The sequence below is a fragment of the Anabas testudineus genome, chromosome 10 (genome assembly GCF_900324465.2).
Source record: "Anabas testudineus chromosome 10, fAnaTes1.2, whole genome shotgun sequence".
In the NCBI taxonomy this organism is placed as follows: domain Eukaryota; kingdom Metazoa; phylum Chordata; class Actinopteri; order Anabantiformes; family Anabantidae; genus Anabas; species Anabas testudineus.
Window position 1 is genome coordinate 7789802 of NC_046619.1, and position 26584 is coordinate 7816385.

The window sequence follows — 26584 nt, forward strand, 5'->3', positions numbered from 1 at the left end:
TGATAAGCTAATGGGAGTTACGTGTTTTGCTTTTTACAATAGTCTTATGTGAGCCATGCCGCCCCAAAAGGAGCTACCAAGAAGTGGGCAGCCAGTGAAAATGACCCCAAGAGCACAACAAACTAATGAATGAGGTAAAGAAACAACCCTGAATGACAGCCAAAGATTTTAAGGCATCATTGGAACTGGTGTTCATGAGTCTACAGTAGGTAAAACATTGAACAAGCAGGTTGTCTATGCCAGGACACCACAAAAGAAGTTGCTGCTTACTAAAAAGAACATTGCTTCACGCCTGAAGTTTGCCTTAGAGCACCATGAAAATCCCCTTGCCCCTGTAGCACTTTGGAGAATTATTCAAAATGATTTTCTGTGGATGATAAAACAGTGAAAACATAAAAAAAAAACTTTTTCTGACTGTTTTTTGTGGGCACTGACAGCTGAGGACTGTTTCTCAAACTAGATGCTCTAATGTACCTCAGTAGTGCACCAGAGCTCAGTCCTAATTGTTTTGCACTGCTCTGCAAAGGCAGTAGTACAGTGTTGTGTAAGATCTACAGTTTTTTGGCAACTTCTCACAAGGAATAGGCTGAATTTCTCAGAATAGACTTATGAGTTTCAGAAGAAGCCTTCAGAAGAAATTCTGAGTCCAAGAAAATTTCCCCACACTTTTTTTTGTATAGTCAATCCTTCCTGTACTGAATAGTAAAATGCAGTTATCTTATTTTAGAAAACAACATCTCTCATCAATTTTATACATGAATAGCAAGTTTTCTATTTTCTACAACATGTGCAACATGATGAAATGGTCTGCAGACATGTTGTTACCAGCCAGTGGTTAATGTTTCCAATAAGTCACTCTTTAGCTTTGTTTAATTCCAAACATGTGCACACACTCTCACGCTCCATAGACGTTTCAGTGTAAGAAGCATACTGAAACGGCAGAGGCCCCTTAATTGATTTGCATGTGTTTACAAGAGAGTGACTGCATGCTGCGTGAGCACTCTGCTTCATATAGAGACTAATGATGTTTAGGCACTCAAGAGTTGAGCCCCTGTTGCAACTGTAATCCTGCTGATTACAGAGAGCACACAGTCTCTCCGAGGACTGATCACAGAGCTCTGGACAACACACTCCAGTCACTTCACAGGTGGCCCGTGTATGTGTGGGTATCTGTATATGATAGAGATGGAGGCAAGGAGACAGACAGGTGAGCATAGACATAAACTGGGAGCAGACTACAGGACATATAGTTGCAATAAAAAGTATGTGAACCTTTTGGAATTTCATGGTTTTCTGCATTAATTTGTGATAAAATGTGATCTTCAACTAAGTCAAGAGTATTAACACATAAAATGTGCCTAAAATAATAAAAAAAATTTTTTTATGTGTATTAAAAACAACAATAAAAACATCATAGTGCTTGTGGAAAAAGAATGTGAACCCTTTGATTTAATGACTTGCTAATCAAACTCTATGAAGCTAATTGGAGTTAAGTGTTTTACTTTTTGAATTTGCTCTGCACAAGAAGAATACACTTATGTGTATTATTGAGGTAAAGAAACAACCCTAAAAGACAACCACAGATTTGAAGGCATCACTGGATCTGGCTAACATCTGTGTTCATGAGTCTCCAGTAGGTAAAACATTGAACTAGCAGGGTGTCTATGGCAGGACACCACAAAGGAAGTTGCAGCTTATTAAGAAGAACATTGCTTTACGCCTGAAGTTTGCCTTAGAGCACCATGAAAATCCCATTGCTCCTGTAGCACACAATCGGCGCATTAATTTTGCGTCAGCTGCTGTACAGGTCTCTTCTTTGCTATATCTGAGTCAGGCTGGCATTAAACCTTCTGCTCCTCATCTGTTCATGTCAGCTTTAACGTGCATGCAATTGGCTTGTGTTCAGGACTTCTCGTCGCTTTATCTCATCAGTGAGTGGTTACAGGCAGTGTTTGGGAGGCTGGAGCTGCTGTAGTACGTCTCATGATGTTTCCTAATACTCTTGAGCCCTACAGGTATGTGCTTCAAACAGGCACGGGACGCCTCTGTCTCAACCAACAGAGCAGAGACTGGGGCTAATCGCAGCGGGCGCCACACACCTCAGGAAGGTAGCAATTTTCCATCATTACCGTTAAATCCTGCTTAAAAGAACCGGATTCCACAGACCTAATTACAAGGTGTTAATAATAACAATGTAATGACAGTCATTTTAAAGCCAGCCCAAATCCATAATCCATCTCTCTACTGACTCTCATATTTAAATATGCTTACTGTACAGCAGCTTCTTACATTTAAAAGCACCTTGATGCTTATTGATTACCTGTGTGGTTACTCGCACAGTTGGGGCTTGAATTAGGAGCTCTGTCAGCGCTCCTTAAGTGGAAATGCAGCTCTTCAGATGTCACTAATGCTTTCCATCCTGTTGCTTCTGAAGCTCTGAACACAGCCAGGCCAAGCCACCAGCCTAATTGCAGGATGGGAAAGAGTTTAACTTTGGATTGATAAACATGTATGATGGGAGTTTTTATGCACAAAACAACAGACACTGGACTGGAACTGTTATGCATCAATTCAACACAGAGTATTGTCCACATGCTTTTAGTCTCATACAAACAATTGTTGCTGCCAGTAATTGTGATAAATCCCTTTTTCCCGTTTAAATTGAGGGTGTGGCACCACAGGGAACCCCGAAAACACCATCCAATCCCAAGTTTTCCCCGAACCTCGGAGATCAGGACGCATCATTGGCTGAAAGTGCCGAGTCCCTCCCACAGTTTTTCCAGCTCCAACTTTGCGAGGATGTAGAAGTGGTTGTTGTATGACTGAGACAAAACGTGATGTGCTCTCTGGCTTGAAATAATCGAAAAAGAAAGCATGTCTTCCCCTGGAGGCGGGAGAAGCAGGCTTTTAACAAACGAGGATGTCCAACCACCGCGGCTGATGGAGCGCAAGGCGCAGGTGTCGTGTCTGCCCTTCAGCGTAAACGCACTGATGTCGGACAAGAGGCGACCGACTGGGACGGACAGAGAAGAGGGAAATGCCGCTTTAAATGATGATCCAGGGCACAGGCCGGATGAGATCTCACAACAATTAGCATCAATCAAATCAGAGCCAGCGGGAGTGGACGGTGCGTCCTGGATATCTAACCCCATGAAGATGCCGACATCACCTCGTAAATATTCTGGGATATTGTCTTGAATTATTTATCAAGATATGTTTACAGATAAACAGTTGTTATTTATTTCTCTGAAGAAAAGAACATGTTTTAGTTATTCACAGTTGGCATTAAGTTCATAAATTACAAAATGAATGTCTAGTAAACATTTAAATAAATATATGGACCAATTTAAACTTAAATGTTATTAAACAGAAGTCTATAAACATTTTAAACATATAAAGATTTTTCTTCAATTTTCCTTTTTTGTCACTATTCAATTGTATAATGAATCTTGAATTTGAACTAGTTATTTTTATAATTAATTCATCATTTAGCCTAAAAAGCAATCAACCAGAGCTTAACATCCAATACTGTCTAAATGCCCCACATAACCAATTTACATAGACATATAATAGAAAATAGCAGAAAAGCATTTTGTGAAGAAGGGAACAGGAAAGGTTTAGCATTTCCCCTTAATAAATTACATTTGTTTTTTATTTATGCCAGGTAAATGTAAAAAATCTCCTTCAGTCGTCTTCATATTTCCAACCAGTTATATAGTTACATTTAAGCCTCACATTTTCTCATTTTCTTTAGTGCAGCTCAGTCCAGCAGTCTGCTCCTTGAGGAAGCACAAAACAAACCGCAAGCCTCGCACTCCCTTCACCACCGTGCAGCTCCTGGCCCTGGAGAGAAAGTTTTGTCAGAAACAGTACCTGTCTATTGCAGAGCGGGCCGAGTTCTCCACGTCCCTGTCGCTGTCCGAGACCCAGGTCAAGATCTGGTTCCAAAACCGACGGGCTAAAGCCAAGAGACTTCAGGAGGCAGAGGTGGAGAAACTGAAGCTAGCAGGTGGAGTTGGACCCAAAGCTCTATTGCACCCAGGCTTCTTGTCCTTAGGTTTTCCCATCACCGTTAACCTGCAGGCTGGATCAGCAGCACTCTACGGACTGAGCTCCTTGTACGGCTGCAGCCCCATTATTCCAGCTGCACATCTGACCATGTATGCCTCACAGCTTGGCTACAGCCTGTTCCACCTCTCCTGAGGTGAAGCTGCATTATCCAGACAAATTGCTGGGACTGGATCTAGATATGTGTGAAAAGGAATGACGAGAATGTTTGATGAAATTCATGTTAGAAGAGCTTTGTCTGCAGAGTACACACCTATATAGCTGAAGCTTTTTCATTATAAGTTACAAGGAGATTTTATAAGTGTATTTTAACTTTTTAAGAGACTCTATTGAAGGCCAAGGATACAGCATTTCAAAGACTGTTGCTGTTTGCCCGTCCTGACTCAGTCCTATGAGCCACTGATGCCATACCATGGGACAATGTGTATCTGATTTTTGTCCCAAATACCAGATTGCATATATTGTACACTTTTAATTAATCCTCTCTGTTATTCCAGCATCAGGAATATTATTTTTTACTTTGTAGCCTTTGAATATGCAGATCTTAGAATAATTACTCCTAAGTTACACATATTTATTTTTGGTAAATATACATAGAATCATATATTTCATGATGCATATCTGCGTTTTTTTACTATTTTATGTGACTGACATTAAATGAAACGTTTAGTTAACCCCCTGTTTTGTTCTCTTTGCTTGCTTATGGCATATGCAGTACCTGTGATTGCATGAGGTTTTTTAGATATGCACAGCTCTCTTAAGTCTTCTCATCCAATGTTCCCAGGAAGCTTCAAACTTCTTTGATGAACAGACATCACTGAAGTCTCTTGTCTCTGCAGTGCTGAGGTGGGGGCTGATGTTGTTTTTTTCTCGCTTTGCTGCTCTGTGAGCTCCACCACATTGATCTTTGTTGACATTTAGTTTTATGGATCCCATTTTGAAATGCACTATAATTTCCCACGATCTTTTTGTTTGCAACAGGCCCTTTTCTCAGCAGACATTTTGATTTGTCATAAGAGATAAAGCACAATTGTTGGTAAAATGCTAACAATGACTTCATTCTATTCAAGGTCCCAAACAAGCTCTGATAGTGTGACTGTAATGTTATTATTTGATCTTTAATGTATAGTTTTAGGTCACAATATCTTCTGTTCAAAAGATAGAAGATGGTTTAATTTAAAAATGGTCTATACTGCTCTATAATTTGAGGTTGCTGCTTGACAAAGTATATATTCTTTAGTTTAGAGCATGTTGTATTTTATGCAGATTTTATGAAAACTAAGTCATAAAAAGGCCCATTATAGAAACAGATTAGTAACAGTATCTACTCTAGAACACATATCATTTCAGCATAATAACACTGAAGCAATCCTAAATCTTCTCAAAATGTTCAAGCTGAATTAAAGTAAAGAGATTCAAGGCAACTTGGACAATAAAGGTTTTTTCTTTTGGAAAATTGCATGTTGCAGTTCAAACAAAATTTCATCTAGGTATTGAAGTTGGTAACTTTATGTTGTGTGTCTGTAGTTGTGGAAAATTGGAAGCAAAGGAACTATGTAATAAGGAATCAAACATACTAGGGAAAACTACTGACTTCTTTACTGTATGTCACCTTTTAGCATATGGCTATTAGCAACTTAAATATGTACATGAGGGTGTGGGGTGGTCAACATTACTCCAGCCAACATTTCTCTAAAGAGGTGAAGTCATGTTTAAAAAAACATCAATGGTTTCTGCAAATGACACATCTCACTGCTTCTTGATTGCTTCTTCACATCGTTCTTTGATGTGAGCTGTAATTTTAACTGTGAACTTTGTATCACAGCATTATAACAGCTGTCCCTTTGCTGTCAGTCGTTTAATTGTCCTTGTCCCTGATTTCTGACTCCAAAACACTGTGAAATTATACATGTAGTTAGTGATAACAGAACATAGCACTATATGGGCTCTCTTTCGTTTTTCCTCTCTCTTTCTGTAAACTTGGACAAAGCTTGTTACCATTAACACATATTTCACAGCCCATTTGCTCCCATGCATTTTGAAATTAAACCCAGCATTAAGCCGATAGTGTGGTCTTTAATAGCTTTGATTGCCCAACAACCACAGCCTCCAGTTTCAAATGTTTCCAGTCTTATAATGATTAAATACATAAATATAATACCATGTAAAGGCAATCAAAATCACACATTTAAATATGTGTAGGTAAATAGAAGTGCAAATTTAACATAATTTTATGGTAATGATGTAAGTTAATCAGGGTCTTTCAGGCAGAACAGTCAATGAGGGTTCAGGTCATGCACGCTTTATAATATCGTCAGCCAAGTGAGTAAAGGAAGCAGAAGAGCTCACTAAGGCTTGAAGGACAAATTCATTTAGTTTCAAGGCAGTCGTTATCCAACATTTAAACTGAAACAGTCTTTAGCTGCAGTAATCATTTTTCCTCCCCATCCTGTTTATCTCTGTTAATTTACAGATTGGCATGAGTATTAAAAAAGAACAACTTGATTTAAATGTATGATTCTTGCATTTATTTACTTTCTTAGGTTGTATCAACGTGCTTTATTCTCACTGGTCTATGACAAAAAAAGTGGTTGTTCTAGCAAATTAGAGAACAGCCATGTTCCATTTTCCATTCATTAAATAGATTTTTAAAGTGGCACCATTATTCTTGAAACTGTGAGCCCTTTAGGATTTCTTTCTATTTTTGCTTAAATATGATCTTGAATATCATCAGGTTTTCATGTTGCCTAAAACTAGATAAAATGAACCATATTCAACCAGTGAGCAATGATATCTTGCAGCAGTAACTTCTAAAACTATACTTTTTCACCGAGAGTGTATTAACCATGCTCAATAGCATGAAGGGAATTTAATCCATTTCTCCTTGCAGAACAGTTTCAACATATCTTAGGGATTGGTTGGGGCCTGGTTGGCCTCCTTGCATGAACTCCCAGCTTAGGTTCTTCCACAGCATTTCTATAGGGACTATAATGAGAAAAGTGGCTGTTCATTTTCAAGCAATACATTTGTTCTGCTTTAGTCATTTTTTTTGTAGAACGACGTGTGTTTAGGGTTATTGTCTTGCTGCAAGATCCACTTTCTGCTTCCCCTCACAGATGCATACTTTGATATTTCCTGTAGAATTTACTACTAGCTCAGCTCCAATTTCGTAGCTCGATCAGTGATGGAAAGCTGTCCTGATCCCGAGGCAGAAAAGAAAATCATGATACTGTCACCACCATGTTTCACAGATTAGATAAGGTCACCAAACATAGGGCTTCTCATTTAAAACCCACAAGTTCTCTGTTGGTCTCCATCCACAGAACATTCATTCAATAGACTTCTGGTGGAGACAAAACCCTTTAGGAATTCATTAAGGACTATTTCCAGTCTGATGATGATCAGGAACTCTTAGTGAGGATCAACAATTGTTTTTCCAGGGTCTTGAGAAGCTATGACACACTTTTACAAACCTTTATTGTCAAGACCAGACTTTGGTAGTGAAAACACACATATGTTTATAGAACAGGTACATATTTTAATACTCATGCCCATATGTATGTTAATGGTAATAAAAGTAATTAGTAATAATAATAATAATAATCATAATAATAGAGTTACCAGTGGCTGCAAATATTCCCCATGATCTTACAGTGCTTGTCTTAAAGATTAAATAATAAATGGGAGCAAATATTGCATTTCAAACAAAGTTACAGTCATTTTAGAACAACTTTTCCTCTTTTGTGGATTGTGGAGTCCAGCCTGCCACAAAGATGGAATTTGGTACTCGCAAATACTTACAAGATGTGCAGTCATCATCAGCTTAGGTTGGGGGGTTAGGGTTAGTGTAACCACTTTAAAAGGCTTTTTTGGCACAGAACAAGTCTGTGGTTTATTCTTCATCTTCTAGACTGGAGTCAAATTAGGAAGGTATCTTTCTATAGCCGGAGTGGAAAGAAGGAATGATTATTGTAATTAAAAACAGTTTTAATGTAAATATGAGCATGTCGTCGTTATTGGGTTAAGATTGCTGTGAAAAAAATGTAAATTTTAAGGCTGTGTGAACTCTCTGGGCTGAGGATATTGTAAAATGTGAATGACTTGAAGCCACGACTGTCAGTCAGTATTTAAATAATTAATAATTAAATTAAATAATTACTTCATTACCTTAAACATATGTCATATGGTTTTTATATTTATGTATTTAATCATTATAAGAGTTAGTCCCTCTTTGTACCATTCACATTTGGCTTGGGTCATTTCCTCCAATATGATTTCACACTGATAACATCTGAAACTCTGGTTTCTGGGCAATCAGAGCTATTAAAGACCAGCTGAACTTTGAAACACCACTGTGAAATTAGCTTGTAAATCTTCTTCCTGCAGTTCTGTCATTAATCCACAAGGTGTAGCACTTTCCCTTCTATTGCTGGTCTTATGTCAACTAGCCCATACAGTCCTCACTACCCTCATATTAACAGAATTATTGTTAGTTTTTAAAGGACACTTTAGTTAACAACATATCATGTTGTGTTGAGATTTACATGTTATCTTACTTGCTAATTACTTGCTCTTAGATAATCTGTGTTTAAGAAATAATGAGTGTCCTGCTAAAATATATATATTACCAGTATGGGTCCTGCTGAAATAGATAAGAAGTAGGTCTCCTCTCCTTTCACGTATTGTGATAAATATAGATATTTACATTAATAAAGAACCACCTGGTTGTGTTTATCAGACTGACATTTTATTACATATGACTGCACATAATTTATGAACCAGTTTAATATATTAAATATGCATTTAAGGCAAGATGACAAACACATCACCATCTAACCGCACACAGGAGCAACACTGGGATACACTACCAACATCACTCAGGGTGGCAGTAATCACATGTTTAGGTATGACAAACAAAAGAAGAGTGGGGCCGTGTGAGAGTAAAAGTAGGTTTCTTTGTTTTCTCCGCACAGTTCAGACACCAGCAGAGCAGAGCACAGACATTTGTGTCGTTCGAAGTGCTGTAATTGGAGGACGCGCTTTCATCTGGTCTTCAAAGCTGGGGAGCAGGTGTGTGTCCCAGAACAATCCCTGCTCTATCCTCGATCTTTGTTGTGGATTTTCAGGTTTTCTGAACTTTTTTTTCCCCCCTCTGGTTAATGATATAATAATTAATTAATATGATTGCTTTTAATTTCATTTCTGTGCTGACTGTTTTGGCTTGCAAACAGTTTGCACACACTGTGGGCCTGGCTTAGATACAGTAGCTATTTGGCAGATTCCTCAATGGGAAAACCTGAGCTTAACTGCAACACACACACACACACACACACACACACGGACAGACCTTGTCTTCTGTGTAATCCCACCTCTAACAGTTTCTGCCTTTTGTTTAGTTCTTTCAACTAGTTTTGAAGAGCGGGATCCCTCAATCAGGTCGGCCAAACAACATGACCCATTTAAACATAAAAACACACCTAAAAGCTTTGGCTCTGAGGTTATGAGACGGAGAGCTTTGTCTGGGGTTATGTCTGTTTTATTCATCCTTTTTTTTTAAGCTCTAGGGCACTGATGGCACCAAGGATAAGAAGTCGTCACAGAAACGAGAACAGCACAACGTGAATGAATAAAATCCAGGATATGATTCACTTTTATGTGTGTTTTAACGTTTAAGGCTTGAACCACATAGATTTGTCTCCCTTTCTCTCTCACCCTTTGCGTTTTCCTGTCTCTTTCTCTGATTCTCAACCCCCGTGGATTTCTGTTCCCAGGTTCTTGTTGTAGGTGAGTTTCTTAGTTTTTTATGTTCGTTGACATGATTGCATTTGTGTCTACTGCTGTGGAGCCCTGATGATCCTGTGAAGGCCTGAGATGAACACACCTCACATACTAAGAATGCAAATACAGACATGCGATGAAGATCAAATTCCAAGAGTGGTTTGAACCCTGTGATCTGAGTTGAATGTGGCAAAGTACAATAGTTTTCTATCTTCTATTTTATCTATGATGTTTTAGTTTCAGCTTACATTAAAACCCAGCTTGAAGAAGTCATCTGGCCAACGTGGTTCATAATTTGACTCCATTCGAGTTCCATTTATCAAACATGTAGACAGTCAACAGGTTTATTATTGGTAAATGTGCATTAGTGGCCAGTCTTGTGAGGTGTGTAATTCAGCAAAGCACACTTAGCCCCCTGTCTGCTTACATATTGAATTATTGATAAACAGAAGGTGGGCTAGGCAGGGGATCAGACACAATTAAAGAAGATTAACACAGTCTTTATTCATCCCCACTTCCTGTCCTACGCTCTGTCATTCCAGTGTTGATGTTTTTGTTTCATGGCCTTTGTAAAATCCAGGTCTATTGAAGTACAAATACAAATTTTGTACAGACGTCGATAGTTCCCATTGCACATATCCTACATGATCCCCTGACTTTTATCCCTAACACCCAAAGGGGTGGGGGTTTCTTAAGTCTATTAGCAAAACAACCTCCACATCATGCATTGTTGATGTATTTTCCTGTAAGCTCCTAACCAAAGACGAATCAGATCACATTATTGTTTACACTGTTGTCAAATATCGGCTGGATAGTGTAGTTGTAAGATCACGCTCTCCCTCTTCCTCCCATGAAACCATAAACAGAGTGGGAACTTGTATCATTGTAACATGGTTTTGTCTACAAACATAGCTGTAGTCTCTGTTGTCTAAAACCAGCTCCTCCTTCCCTGTCCTGCTGTTATTACAGACATGTCTGTCTGACCGGAAACACAACCCGGAGGTCCTGGTTCCACTTCGGCTATCTGGGATTCTCTACAGATATGTGATTTCTCCAAGTCTGCAGCGTGTTTGCTGTGGCAACGTGCGTTCATGTCGTGGTGATGCAAACCTAACGATCTGTATAAGTGCTGATGCAAACTTTAACAAAGTCATGCAGAATCATGGCTTGTACGTGGATACAGGGTGATTCGAGAGAAGAGACACCTGAATTCAAGCCACCTACATGCACCCTTCTGTGGTGTCCTTAAGCAACACGCTGAACCCCTACCAGCTGCAGGGGGGCTGCTCTGCAGCTGACCTCAATCTTGGACGTCTGTGGGGAAGAGCAGCAGGAAAGTTTTTTTTTTTTTTTTTCCTGTGGGAGTCATATTATACAGTAACATGCACAGTAAACCCTAAAGCAGGTTACATGGTTTATAGCAGCATTTGGTTAGCTTGCAAATTTATATCATTTTCACATTTATCTCCCGTCATGTAGCTGCTGTATGAAGTTGTACAGAACAAACTACACTCTTTGCGTGCTGTTCTTGTTGTCGGTTACTCCATATGTTTTAACTGCAGAGCTCCAGAGAAGCAGTCGGCCATTTCTCTCTTAATAATATCACTGAAGGTAAGGAGGAGAATCGCCTGATTTTTTTTCAGCTGGTTGGAGTTGAATGCTCAGTCAAGTGGAAGCAACAGAAGTGAAGTGTTTTTCGGTTCTCTGACTTCGGTCAAATGAAGGATCCAGATTCCTTATTCCCACAGCCTCCCAGCTGTGTCTCTCTGTTGTGTGTGTGTGTGTGTGTGTCTGTGTGTGTGCCTGAGCACGTTTGCATCTGTTATTGCTCGTACAGTCCCATCTGAACTTTCCAGAGGGTAAAAGAAGCTCCTGCTGTGCTCTTATTTGACAAGTCCTTTCCTAAAATAGACCAAATTGTGTCTGCTGTCTGCTTCCCTCCTATGGATCGAAAAACAAGCACAAATGCGCAGTTGTTGTCCTGACTCTCCTCTTAGGTCGTGACTTTACGGCTGCTCAACATTATTCCTGTAATGACTCATTCATCGCATCAAATACATTCTTTGTTTCGTCCTCCAGTTGAAAAGTCAAATGACTTGATTGTTAAAAATAATAAAAGGACACATCCTAGAACTTTAGCTTTCTAATTATGTTTATCACCAATTTACCAGAACTGTCTGCTCTAAAAGACAGATAAGACTGTCCTCTACCTTTATAATTTAAAAAGAATCAGACCCTTTTGGTCAGCACACTGAAAAGGACAAATGCTGCATTTCATAATTTCATGCATGACAGACAAGCAACACTCCACTGCTGCGTGGAGTTTGAATAAAAGACAGACTTACAAACAGCACCTATTGACTAAATCTACTCAACTAGTTTTATCACGTCCTTTTTAACCTTTTTACTGGACATTTATTCCCAAAACAGTATCAAAATCTGTATTTTCAACCTCAGTTGAACGGTAAAAAATGACTCACAACAAGCATCGCTATTACTTGCATTCAAATTTTAGTGATTAGCTCGAATGATTCTCTAGTTGAAGCAAAAGAAAGAAAATCATATGATCCCCATCTACAATATGTCTCATTTCAAAACATGACATTGTTGGAAAAGGCCGCAGTAGGACTGTAGTCATTAACACTAGTAAAAATTCAGTGTTTCTTCGTTTAATAATAGAGAGGTCTGATTTAAAGCTACTTTCTTACTATTCACCTCGTCACATCTGTGCTCAAACTGTCCTCCTAAACTCTCACACAGTCTTTCTTATCTCCCTCCACTCTTCTCCTCTCTGCTCCTCCCTGCTCTTGCTCTGTCTCTCCGCTGGGGATGTTTGTTCAGCTTGTCACTGTGCCATCACTCGAGTGGGATGTCTGCTGCTGAGTGGTCTTCTATACTATCCTCCCGCTCTGTTAATCCCCTTTTCAGATGCACGGCGCAAAGCCTAGAAAATATGCCTGGCTTTTATATTCTCCCAGGACTTGCCAGAAAGGGTTTTAGTTAGGGTTTATTCTCCCTGCCTCTTCTAGTCTTCTATCCCTGACACATACATCACTATTTTACTGTATTTCATATTTACTGCAGTTACAAGATTCTTTTACCATAAATCATAAATTATATGAACACTACACGTCAGCTCGTGAAGGAAGTTATATACGGCACATCTTCGGTAAACGGCATGAATCACCGCCGTGTCTGTGTCTATCTGCGAACTGAAACTGCAAATAATGCAAAACATTGTCATGACAAATTACTGCATATGTAAGTATTCTCTGTAACAGTGCATTGTGTTTCCCAGACAGCTTTGAGCAAAGGAGCCTCACGTCAGTGTTGTTGTTGACTGACTGAGAGGCCTTTAAAGGGGCATTGAAAGTAATTCTGAGCTTGAACTATGTCTCACAATTTCCTGAGTGTTTTATTAAATACTGTCCTCTCAGCAGTGTTTACCAGCTGTTTATCAGCTATCTTCGTCCCAGGTGGACAGGACAGCTGTCTCAGTTTCTCTGCAGAGTTGCCGTTATTCACTCTGCTCCTCTGTCTGTGTCAGTTCCTGCTGCTGATGTTGTGTTCTTAAAGAGATAAGGCACATCTGCTCTCCCCCACAAGCATGGCTGGTTAGCATTAGCATCGTCACAGTTCACCTATGGGGCATCCTACGAGCACTAGCAGTCCCATTCACATCATTAATCGCAGGGTCTCCACTCAGAGCCATCTCTGTCATACAGCACATCTCTCAAGCTGAGCTGCAGAGTGGACAAATCAATATTTATCATGTGGACAGATTATTATTCATTGAATAATTTCATCTGTATCTACTGACATTTTACAAGCCTCAGTGGTGTCAAACAATTATGTGACCTGTACATCAAATCTGTCTTTATTTCTCTGGAGGATTTGGGCCAAATTTAGCAAAGACACAGGTCGACTCATCTCAATTTTTTTTCCCATCTTCAGTAAGACATTATAAATTATGTTTTCCAATATGTAGTTCAGATGTTTTTACCACCAATAAAAGTAAACTGAGGGTTGGGAGAAGAACAAACCCCTACGTACGTTACATAATAAGTTTACAGATCAATGAGCAGTGGTGTACTGAGAGATAAAGTGTAGTGAGATGTGAAAGTTGTGGTTAGATAAATGGATTAATGAGGATGTTTACTGAACAGAATGCATGCCTGCTGCTTTTACTCTGCCTCCGTATTTACCACTATCATTATTTCCACTCATTCTCACTTCCTGCCACTTATAGATGGGGGCAAATTAAAGGAGAACCCAATTAAATGAGTGAAGCAGCATAATAAATGCAGATGCATCCATATACAACTCAAAAGGTGATTGAAAGAGTATCTTTTAGAGAACAGTGTTATTCCCTACATAGTCATTTTGTCAATTAGAATGATTTTCAACTAGATCCACTTGATTCTTAAACGTCTTAGTAATTGTGATTTGATAATGACTAATACCTGAAGGGGCTGTGCAGAACATAACAGATGGTAGAAGAGCACAACGGAGAGCGGAGCAGAGAGAGGGAGGGCTGGACGGAGCAGAGTGGATTCATTTTGAGTCTCATGCTACCGCTAGTTTATGTTACATAATGTAGCTTTAAATATTAACCTAGATGGTTAGCACAGTTCAGCTTAAATACAGTGAAAGGTAAGAAGCATATCAGCCCCTCTTAAGCTCACCAATGTACTCGTTATATGTCATTTTTAAATCTGCAAGTTGCAGGATTACACACAAATATAACTGCACAGTATAATGATAAAATGTCAGATCCACTCCCCGCTAAACTAAATTTAGTTAACCTGACGAGAAACCTGACGAGAAAGCAATTAAGTGTATTTGCTAGTCGCCGCTGTCCCCTGTAATAATCCTTTTTCTCTGCTCCTCGTTTTTTTCCGAAGAGCCCTCTGTGATTCTCCCTCTCCCCACGTTCCCTTGCTCCTTTCCCAGTGGTAGGGTCAGAGGGCCTGTCCTCTCCACTGGAGCCAGTTGGAGTGACGAATGGCAACACGGCACTGCTAGTGGCCCGCAGCCCAAATAGCACACAGTGAGGGTGGAGGGGTGTGATAAGAAAAAGAAACGGAGAACAAGCCTGAATGAGAAAGAGGAATGAAGAGGACAAACACTAAAGGTCAAAAACTGTGGAGGGCAAACCCTTGCAGAGGCCCATGTATCTATTTTTAAAGCTCTGAATGAAACAGTGTAGATTAGATATGTGGTCTAGAATTTATTCAGCTGTTTAAAGCAGAAACGTATCTTCAACCCTGAAATGACTAAATGTTTGTGCCTTACAGTAGTGGTCTGATGTGTGTTCTTGATGCTGCTGATCTTCTCTGTCAGCCTGTCGGAAATTAATATAGAGCACCTGTGTACCTCACAGAGGAGCCCAGACATGGACAAACACTGTGACAGCAAAGTACGTTCACATCTGTCAGCATGGAACTGTGTTGATGCACTTTGGTCACTCTCAATTATGCTGCCTTGGTGTCATGAGCTATTACAAATGCATAAGGCTGTAGTGTAATTATGAAAGCTCAGCCAGTGGTGAAGAATGCATATTTAACATAGCATTACAGATGATTACAAACTCTAAATGCTTTTACTTCCCAATGTTTCTGCCAGATAGGAAATCATTAACAATCCATTTTCACATAGCCAGGTGTGGCTGCCCATGAGCAAACAGTCTGTGACCGCAGATAGACATGACAGCGGTGACTTTATGAGTTTATGTTATATTTACAGATGATCCTTTATCTCTTTTTTTAAGCTACCATTGCTTGATACTTACATAAGACTCTGTCTATCTCCTTGCCCCTTTCTTTCTCTCTCCCTGTCTCAGTAAATCATTTCCCCAGGGCCAGTCATTATCATCATCTGAAGTTGCCACATCTAACATCACTTCTCGGACGTGCCAATCGAAAAGGACAGTATCGCTTTGAGAATCTCGCAAGCTCCACTGGTTGAGAAAAAAAAGAGGACGGCGGAAGGAAAGAAATTTTCAGTGTTTACAGAGTGCGACTGACATTGCAGGGACTCTGGATTGGGCCAAGGAGCAGGTGATAGCAGCGCTGCATCACGCACAGATACACACATTCAAGCACACACACACACACACACACACACCCTGTCTTATCGCCACCTCAAACATCACTCTGAATGATGTCAGTCAAATTAATTGCTGTTCTCTTCCCATGGTACGCTTGAGGAGGTTTCACAGGGGCAAGGACAGTCCAGGAGCCGGAGAAGGCAGCCTGTAAAGGACAACTCTATTTTTGTGTCTTGGTGCAGGAGGTAAAAAGACTTCTCAACAGGGTATTTGCAGCATTTCATGTTTATGATTCATTACTCTTATTAATTACCCTCTAAATCTTTTGAGATGTGATGTTAATAGGAGTTATTTATGATTGTTATCACTTTAGTGTTTATCTGACTAAAAAATGATATTGTTTTAAACTATAAGTTATCAAATAATTTTCATTTCCAGATATATCAACAAACATATTTATAAAAACACACACACACACACACACACACACACACACACACACACACCATTCCAAATTCAACTTTGATTTAATTTGTCATTTAAGAAGCAGAAGATTGTGGGAGAGAATATTTAACTAAAATCAGTCACGTCCTTTTTATCCGTTCTCACTTTACTAACACATTGAAACCTTTGGGAAGCAGCAAACTGTAACATGAAACTCCACAGTTTCTGTGATTTCGTGCAGGGCGCCAAATACTGACACTAGGCCAAAACCACACATGCATGGTCAAAACCCGTGACTTCCCCTAAATGTTCAAAAATCCCTTTAGGGTCAGAATGTAAAGCGCAGCGTTTGTCTTTCTCTGACTGGTTAGAGAAGAGCAATCGCCTCAATCGAAACTTATAGAAGGGGAGATCTCCACAGCAAGGGGCGACCGTGGCTCAGTTGGTAGGGGCAGTCGTCTGCAAACCTCAGGGTTGGTGCTTTGGACCTGGTTCCCCTGGGCCCTTGGCAGGTCAAAGTTATCTTCATATTCTCATTCCACGTTCAAGCACCCTGATTGTGTTTTTGGGACAAGTGCAGCTTTAACATGCAAAATTAAAATTTAAATGTCTGTTATAACACAACATTTGTGCTGTAGGCTGTTTCAAGAGTTCGGTCACTCACTTAAAGGTGAGTGCAATCAATGAAGGAAACAAAGCCAACAGTGGGCATTAAGAGTTGTCACAGTGGTTGCTTTACTTGATTAGGGCTTTTTACTTTGCTAATGATGGCAATATATCACCGGGCTGAACGGACGCATGAACACTAGAGTTATACAAGAGGGAATTTTTAGATGGGAGACACAGCTGGTCTTGTTGGGTTTTACCCTTTAGACTCTGGTGTGAAATGTGCTTCGGGAAGTTTGCTGTGTGGAGGTCAAAGCTGAACATCACACGAACACACGCACACACACACAGAAAAAGACAATACAATTGATTTTTTTAAAAAAATAGACACAAGACTTTTATTAAGCTTTGCTCTGAGGTGGGAGACAACTGTTTCTTCGGATAGATTTTCCTGTTATCTGTGTAACATAACACATATGCAGTGGTCAAATCTCTACAACAGCTGCAATACAGGCATTGATTTGAGCCAAGTACACCTACAACTTTTGTGTTTCATTAATGCTCACCTGATACCTGAAATAAATAAAAAAAACAAACAACAACAAAAACAGCAAACCAATTTAGAGGTAAATGCTGATGATGATGGAAATGCATACCGTTCTCATTCCTTCTTAGTTTTATGGATTTGGCCATAATTTCTATCAGTGATGATTGGAAACTTCATATCACTTTGTTGAATGTGAAGCTTCCAGGAGATGGATGTCAACATGAAGGCTGGAGGTAGTGGGAAGCAGCTACTCTGGCTCTGACCAAAGATAAAAACATGTACTCACCTCTAATTTCTGATGATGTGATTTCATGCTGATTTCATTAGTTATGTGTATTTCTAGTTAGTCACTAGGTGGATTTTGGGTAACATCACTAATAGTTAGATTTTACAAAACTATATCTGCAAAAATAATTACACATACTAACAACTGTAAACACCCAGTTTAAGACTGATGTCTTAATTCAACGTTGGCGTTATGTACATCAGCAGCTGGAACTACAGCTGCTACTATTTAAGGTAAATTTGAACTGCCATCCAAACATGGGAAAAAATATAATACCTGTATTTATTCATTTGCAGAAAAACAGCTTGTGTGAAAGTGAAACATTGCATTGTCCATTCAGTCCATTGCATGACTTATTGCCCTCAGTAAACAAGGATATGCTTGTTCTTTTCCATCATGTAAAATTTGGAAAAAACAGTCCCTGATGTGAGGAAGCATTTTGGATTAGATAATACAGCTGCATTACAGAAACATTATGTTGTTACTCAGTTGAGGCAGAGTGGCTTCAAATTACTGTTTAGTCTACAACATACTGTAGTTTAGGTTAGTGTTTGAATGTGTTTTGTGCTAAGAAGGATTATCAGTGACATTTTGTGTGTGCTCACTTTTGCCTGCAAATAAAGTAGCCTTAATAATCTGGCTAAACTGTGACCTGGTTTACAACTTGTCCGATCTCGTTTCCCATCCTGTCGGATTTCACTGCGGTGATTTCACTGCTTGTAGATGTCAGCAGCTACTTTGATCAATACAACGTTATCATAACTGACACAAACGATAGCCAAACCTATAAAATATGGTCCAAGTTGTTATAAGTCTAGTCAAGTAAGCATTATTTCTGATTTACTCAAAGATAATTCAGTCCATTCTGTTTCAACTGCGAAACCAGGAGAGTCAGTCGGAGTCTTTGCCTTGTTCCTAAGAGAGGGCTTTGGCTGTTTATGAAAAATAAATGACACGCAAAATAATGCAAGACACTCATCCATTAAACACTTTTAAGTAATTAAACAAATAATTTATGAGGCGTTCTGTTGAGTCAATTTGGTTTAAGGTTATAATGATTCGAGGTTTAAATGAGACAGAGCATGTTGTCTTGAAAGCCGCATCTATCAGGTCTGTGTACCTTCTAAAAGTAAGTAAGTGTCCAAATTTTAATATTAACACTGTGGATGGACTCTACGTACATGTTCATCTCATGATTTGGTTTGATGATTTGTCTTAGGATTCCTAATGAGTTACAGTATGTATGTGCGCATTGTGCATGCTGGGTGCCAGCGTTACTCTATTCAGAGCAGTATGTTTTGACAGTATTTGTGTTTGTGTACGTGTGTGATAGTATTGAAGAGAGCAGTGTCTGACAGTATTAGGGTGTGTGCTGCCCAGTCATGGGATTATCTATCCCAGGGGCGTGTCAACACGGCTGCACTCCCAGATCCCTGGCACAACAGGGGAAAGTCTAAATCCCCAAAATCCCCCGTCCTCTTACAGGAGCTTCTTCCAACTGAACATGGTGAACATTGCAAGCTCTGTCTGCACACAGGCGTGCCACTCGTCCAATGCACGGGTACACATACGGTCACTGCATCCCTCAGTTGGACTAACAGTTAAAGGAGAAAACAGCATCCTTATTTGAAGTCCATCAGACCGGTCTAAACAGGAACACTTGGACTCTCAGCATTAAGGATGAGTCAGGGCTGTGAGAGATTTGTGACTCATTTCTTGTTTAGACTGACCGTCTCTATGTTGTGGCCTCCTGGATACGGTTTGTGGCAGCCCAGCAGGATGGAGAAGGCCTTGCGGAAATCTGCATCGAAGGCATAGATGATGGGGTTTAGGGAGGAATTAGCCCAGCCGAACCACACAAACACGTCAAACGTGGTGGGGCTGATGCAGGGGAAGGCTTCTCTTTTGCTCGACTGCTCACAGAAGGGCACCATGCAGTTCAGGATGAAGAATGGGAGCCAGCAGCACACAAACACCCCCATGATCACAGACAGAGTCTTTAGCACCTTGGTCTCCCGCTTGAACGTCATTTTGAAAGAGCTCTCGGACTCTGCGATGCTGGACCCTCCGCTCATGCTGTCATGTCTGTTTTTGGCAATTTCAGCCGCTCGCTCCAGGGCAGAAATCCTCCGGATCTGTCTGTGGGCGATGCGGTATATTTGGGTGTAGGTGGCCACCATGATGGCCACAGGGATGTAAAAGCTTATGAGTGATGTTGAGATGGCGTAGGTCCTGTTTAGGCTTGAATCACAGTTCTCTGGGATGCTATATGATGTAGCATTTAAACCTGAAGACCTGGGGGACCCAGTTAGAGGTGTGTAAGGTTTAGTTTGGGCCTTGTGCCAGTTCAGTTGCACAGGGATAAAGGAAATGAGGACAGACAGTGTCCAGGCCACGCTGATCATTACAAAAGCCATTCTGGGTGTCATCTTCCTCTCATAGCGAAAGGGGCTTGAGATGGCCCAGTAGCGGTCCAAGCTTATTACACAAAGGTTCAAAATAGATGCTGTGGAGCACATAATGTCAAAAGCCACCCAGGTGTCACAGAAGGAGCCAAATGGCCAGAACCCAGCGATCTCAGACACTGCCTTCCATGGCATCACCAAGATCGCGACCAAAAGGTCTGACACAGCCAGTGATATTACAAAAAAATTGGTCACTTTAGAGCGCAGATGTCGGAATTTGGTGACAGCTGCACAAACTAGAGTGTTTCCCAGCAAGGTGGTGAGGATAAGTAGTGAGAGGAAACAGCCAGTTAGGACACGGCTTGATGGTGCCTCATCCAAAAACCCGCTGTCTTTGACAGTTGTGAAGTTCATGAGATCCATCCCTGAACATACGTGGGCTGGAGAATGTCTGTTTAAGTCATGGTGACGAGGAGTCCTGCTACGTCTTATCCACAAGATTAGAATCTATGAGGCTCCATCATTATATCTTCCAGTATGTGATGAAGGATGAAATGTTCGATGCAAATTCTGTCTAAGACAGATTTGCCTTCTGACTTTGTAAATTAGATTTGACATCATCAGAGCTGCTGTGATGAAGAGGTAGTGGTAACTTAAGACTCAGAGAAGGTCTTGGTGTAATGGCGTAATGTCTGGAGCGCTAGTGTCTTCCCTGTTTGTAGGTCCCAAAACACAGTAACTTTATAAATCCGCTGTCTGCTTACTTAAGTCATCAGCAGTCCTGTGGATTAAAGGAATCAATTATATAACATCGAGTACAGTAGGAGGAAAAGGTATGCAAACCCTTTGGTTTGCATAATTTCGTGGTTTTCTGCATTTATTTGTCATAAAATGGGATCTCATCTTCATCTAAGTCAAGAATATTAACATATGTAATGTGTTTCAAATAATGTGAACAACCACAAAAACCTCTTAGTGCTAGTGATCATCATAAAATCATTGTCCCCACTGTAAAGTATGGTGGAGGAAACATCATGATTCGGGCCAGCTTGCAGTGATTGAGGGAAAGATTGATTCCCAAGTGTATCAAAACATTCTTCAGCATAATGTGAGAAAGTCTCTATGTCTGCTGAAACTCTGTAGGAGTTGGGTGATGCTACAGGACAATGACCCAAAACACACAACAGAACGAAACAAAGCCCACCATTTTGGAGTGGCCAAGTCAGTGACCAGGCCTGGGTGGTGGTGGGTGGTGGTGGGGGGGGGGGGGGGGGGGGGGGTTATTAATGCTAAAGTTTTCACATACTTTTTCTACTATCACTATGAGGTCCTTAATAAACATCAATAAAGCCTTAAAATATCTGGATTTATTTATTTTTGTTATTTATTGTTTTGTGTTATTAATTATTCTATATTATATTATATTATATTATATTATATTATTATATTTGTTAATACTCTTGGCTTAGATGAAGATCAGATCACATTTTATGCAGAAAACCAGGAAATTCCAAAAGGTTCACATACGTTTTCTTACCACTGTATTTGTATCTTTATGCTTAATTTGCAATGCATATAACTTTATTAATAGATGTAATGAAAAAAAAGTTTTAAATCCCACAGCTCAACTTTGTTATCTTGTTTATGTTCTTGTTTATACAAGTATATAAATGATTGTCTGTAACTATCAGAGCAGGATTTTTCGCATGAGCGCACTGTAAATATTAAGGTAGGACTCTAATCTAAAGCCACACCTCCCTACGATCAGTAGTCTATACATCTCAAATGCCATTTGCCTGGTTTCATCTCATCATACTCACCTAGCGGTCAGCTGTTTCAAAATAAATGTCCTATAGCCTCCATAAGAACTTCTCTGCCTTAAATCCACCCAGCGCACAGTCACTCCCCATGTATGATAGAATAAGGCCAATCCGATATGCTCAGCTGGTTCCACGTCGCTCACAGTTGTTCACAAATAAATAATGGACACGACATGATTCAAATGTCACTCTGCCATCGCTGCTCTGTGCTGCGTCCTCCTGCAGCCTCAGCGCGCGTATGTGGCCAAATGCCAGAGTCTGTGCGCTCCGGCAGCTGCCGCCGATGCTCTGACGCTGTCCCATTCAAAAGAAACTGAATCAGGGATGAAAGCATGTGACTGTGGCCCTTTGGCGACCAATCCTTCCACACTGCCCAGAGCGCACATTATAAAACAGCAGGTAACCCCGAACTTGGTACGAGTGTGTCATCTTACGGTGAGATTAGTGGTTAAAAATATCATAGTGTTGATTTAATCCACGTGTTTTTCAGCCGCGTTTTTTGTTTGACCCAGTTAAATCTGCACCGTGGTCTAGTTTTATTAAAGGAAGATGCAGGTTATAAAACAGAACGAGGACGAGGGCCAATCCAACATGCAGGGCAGTGGGTTACTGAGGCCACCTAATGGAGAGAGAGGACAACTACCTGTGTGTGGTGGCTTCAAGCAGCAGGGTAAGCTTTCTTATTCTGGAGGGGATTTTAATGAATGAAATAGAGATTTAATGAATGATAAAAGAGGGTAAATCAGAAACTCACTTTCTTCATCCACCCCTGCAAAGTTTCATGTACAGAACAATGTCATCTTCAGCTGGAGTCATCATCGCTTTTTTTACTATCTCTGTTCTCTCACCCTTGACTAATCTGAAAAAGTTCAATGACATATTTCCCATCATCAATGTAATGATCGGGACTATTTTGTTAGTATATTATAACACTCCTGATTTTTGTTTGTTTGTTTGTTTTTTACAATTTTAGTATTTAAGTTGTACATCGACTTTTTCATGTTGATCCTTGTTTTGAAAGAAAGAAACAGACGAGTTGGCATTTGACACTTGAAAATGAATCTGAAACTATTACTATTATATCATACTTGATGAAGTTTGATGATGTATCTGATGTTTTCTCATTCCACGTGTGCGCTATTCTTTAACGTTGAGTCTTTCACTTTTCCCCGGTGTTCTTCGGGGACACAACTTCTAAATGCTGCCATTCTTGTGGGACATCAAAGACCCGGCAGACACATGGTGTCCAAAGTTCAGAGGTCAGAGGTGAGACTATGCAGACAAGCCGCAGTACATTTTGGGTCCACATCTCTCTCCACCTGCCCTCTGAGTTGCTGCTTCTCTGTGTTCAAAGGTGCAGCTGCTGCTCCTCTAACTCTTGTCCTGCCGTGTACAGTACAGACTAAGGTTTACCAACGTGATGATTGTCAGACTTCTGAAACCTACTTTTTTTTTTTGAGTGAGTCACCTTTTAGACAGTTTTTCACATATGTGCCTTGAGTCAGACAGTAAAACATTGTTTTAGGAACAGACATGTTAGAAAACCTCAGCGCTTTTGTTGTGCTTCCCTGCTGCATGTTCGTGTGCGCAGTAAACAGCCGTGCATACGTAGTCGTTCGTACTGCTCCATCGTATGTAACTTCATATGTGTAGTTATGTGCTGACTGTGGGAAAATCTCCATTGGGATGATTAGTGCATCACTATGGATCATATTCACACATTATATAGCAGGATAATCAGAGGGGTTTCTTGTGTTATTAAGGCCAAGAGTGAACAGAGTGAATTATATTGACTGTGTCATTGCCTGAAGGTTGATTGGCGGGAAAGTGTGAGATTAGAGTAGCAGTAAAACAGATACAGAGCGAGACTGTGCACTTGACAGGAGATTTACTGGACTGTGTGCCATTGCTTAAAAAAAATATGTTTCTGAATCCTCTTTGTTAAGTTTGAAAATCTTCACTGGCAAGCACGCTTAAAGTCCCCCTGTTCACCTAACGAGTAGGATAAATAAAATGGACACAGATTTACTTTAGCTCACTCACTCCGTCTGCCTGTTTTAGTTTTCTCTTGCCTGTAAAGTCACTTGTCAAAGTAGTTTATACTTTCACAGTCTGCCTCACACTTGTGGCTCAAACAGGAGGTGGGGGACTTTGAGCCTTTTCTAATTGTGTCCTCTTAACCAACACTTCCTCTTTCTTCTCTGAACCCACTATGGCATTACAGTTTATTTCCTACCGACACTGGCTTCAGAATTTGAAAATGCTGCTTTAGTTCTTTATTTCTATGTAGCTTGCATAAGATGTGTACATTTAGACATTATGATCTTTAAACCTTATTTACTATATAGACTGTTACTTGTTGTGCTCTTTTCCTTTTGGCCACCAGTACTGTAACATTGGCTCATCAAACATAGTAGAGGTTAATCTTAAATCTGATTTACAAATACTCTGAAATAGCAAATGAAAGTAGTTAATTTATTTCACAACAGCAGCACAATATTTCTAAAATAAAAAAGTATTGTTCACATTGTGAATATTTTTTCACACCATACAGGTAGTCCAATACAAATAAATAAATAAATAAATAAATACATTCAATAAATATGCATAAATATTAATGTTAAATACATCACTGACAGTTTGTTTTAGCCCTAAATTTAAAACAGTGTAAGAATACATCACATCTTTAACAAATACATTCGTTGTGCATATCTGTCATTTAAAAATAAATCCAATCATTATTAGTCGAAGCTGGCCTACACAAGTCAGGATCCAGGCTAGAGTCTTCATTGTTTTCTGGAGCTGTTGAGTTTCTTGATGAAGTTAATGTACTGTTGAAACGGGGATGAACTGGCTGATGTCCTCTTCTCCATTAAACACAGTGGATTTGTGTTCAGGTTGTGTTCCTAGAACAGAAGCAGAGAGGTGATTTAGATGGAGGATACCTGCTACTGATGCAGCACTGACTACAACAGTCCGAAATCAGTATCGACCCAGAAATCACAAATATTTTTGCTGACTAACCTGAGGACGTTCCAGTCTGTTCAGGTTTGCATTAAGTCCATCAAGAATCTTCTCATTTCTTTCAGTTACTGTGACATTTTTAAGAAGCTCCCTCAGCTCCCTGACAAAGTCATTCACACAGGAATACTGCAATGCAAAGAAAAAGGCCAGGGACTGATCAGGCTCTACTGTCAAACATAATGTATGTCATAATGAGCTGAACAAGCTTGTAGTCTTGACCGTTCAGAGGGCAGACAGTGAAAAGATACAATACTTACAGCATTATGCCACATCTTCCTTCCTGGGACATTGTAAGGCTGAAGGAACACAACATTCATTTAATTAATATTAACATTAACACCAACTGAGAGTGAAAAGTTTGACAACAGAAAGCTGACACGTAAAAATACAGGCACGGTTTGCTGCAAGTGATGAATGAAAACAAAAGTGAGAATATCAATGCATTATACTTACGGTGGGGACGCTCTCTTTAAGTTTGCTGAGGTCCTCCAGTCTGCCCATTATCTCAGTGTTCAAGTTGAAGTCGGGTATATGAGCAGTGTTGCAAAAATGCAAAAGGACAACAAGGGCAAATACAAATTTCATCATACTGCTGCGTTGCCTGTCTCTCGCTTCCTTAACAGCTTCTTCAAGTGTTGTGTGAATGCTGTGATCACTATCTGCCCATTCTTTTTTATACAGAAGTCAACAAGGAAAAGGAAGTCAGTGTGTGACGACATGGTACTCCTACCTGGAAATGTAAATTCGGCACAATTTGCATGTAATGTAATAGGTAAGTTAGCACCAATTTATTAATTTATATATTAATAAATTCATTATTTTAGGCAAAAGAGTTTTTGGTTTTCTACTAGAAAAATAAACTGTGTACACAAATAACAACAGACAACATTCTGCAATTAAAATAAATGTAATACCCAAATGTAGTTTCATTTTATAGCTTAATAATGTTACATTTTGGGCCTTAACAGTATCTAACAGTGTTGTATTGTATGGCACAGCACTTTTCCCATGGTTTGTGTGTGTTTCATGTTGGATTTTTCTTTATACTGCCACCTTGGCCCAGAATTCCTGGTTGGTATCCTAAAATCTACCTGCTTAAACAAATGTAACAAAACAAACAAAAAAAAAATCTAGCTGCTATGGTACTGCAATTAATATACATCCTTCACTGGGAGTTCCCCACTCGACCCTTGATTCCACTACACCATGCCACCCTGCTCAACCCTCTTGCCACTCTAAATAAAAACTAAACATTATAAACTTCACAGCACCTCTGTATTGCATATAGACCAGAAAACATGCTAATGTTTATTTCTAAATATTCAGTGTCAGGTTGCACCCTATTTCAGTCTGTGGTAAGAAAGCAGTTGCCGCCTCAGCTCATGCTGTATAAAGAAATGTCATTAATCCTATAAGCTGTTCGAAGTTTGAGAGTGAGCACACACATCAAATATTTTTTATATTATGTCCCACATGCTATGAAAGTTATTTATACATTTTAATTATATGCAGTGGGACTAACACAGTAAACCGTGAAAATAGTAGTACTACTATTAG

At 39.8% G+C, this 26584-nt stretch overlaps 2 protein-coding genes across 2 annotated transcripts; one reads left to right on the top strand and one right to left on the bottom strand.

Annotated features, from left to right (window-relative positions):
* The first annotated feature begins 1656 nt into the window (after positions 1–1656).
* On the top strand, positions 1657–5106 carry LOC113160131 (homeobox protein MSX-2-like). The gene is made up of 2 exons (XM_026357200.1): positions 1657–3172; positions 3755–5106. The coding sequence occupies exons 1-2, from the start codon at positions 2875–2877 to the stop codon at positions 4201–4203; spliced, it is 747 nt and encodes a 248-aa protein (XP_026212985.1). The 5' UTR covers positions 1657–2874; the 3' UTR covers positions 4204–5106.
* A 12258-nt stretch (positions 5107–17364) lies between these two features.
* drd1a (dopamine receptor D1a) lies at positions 17365–22276 on the bottom strand. Its single transcript, XM_026357205.1, has 2 exons — positions 22004–22276; positions 17365–20964 (listed from the first exon to the last, which is right to left on the bottom strand). Exon 2 carries the CDS (start codon positions 20604–20606, stop codon positions 19488–19490), a length of 1119 nt encoding a protein of 372 aa, XP_026212990.1. The 5' UTR covers positions 20607–20964; positions 22004–22276; the 3' UTR covers positions 17365–19487.
* Between the last annotated feature and the right edge of the window lie 4308 nt (positions 22277–26584).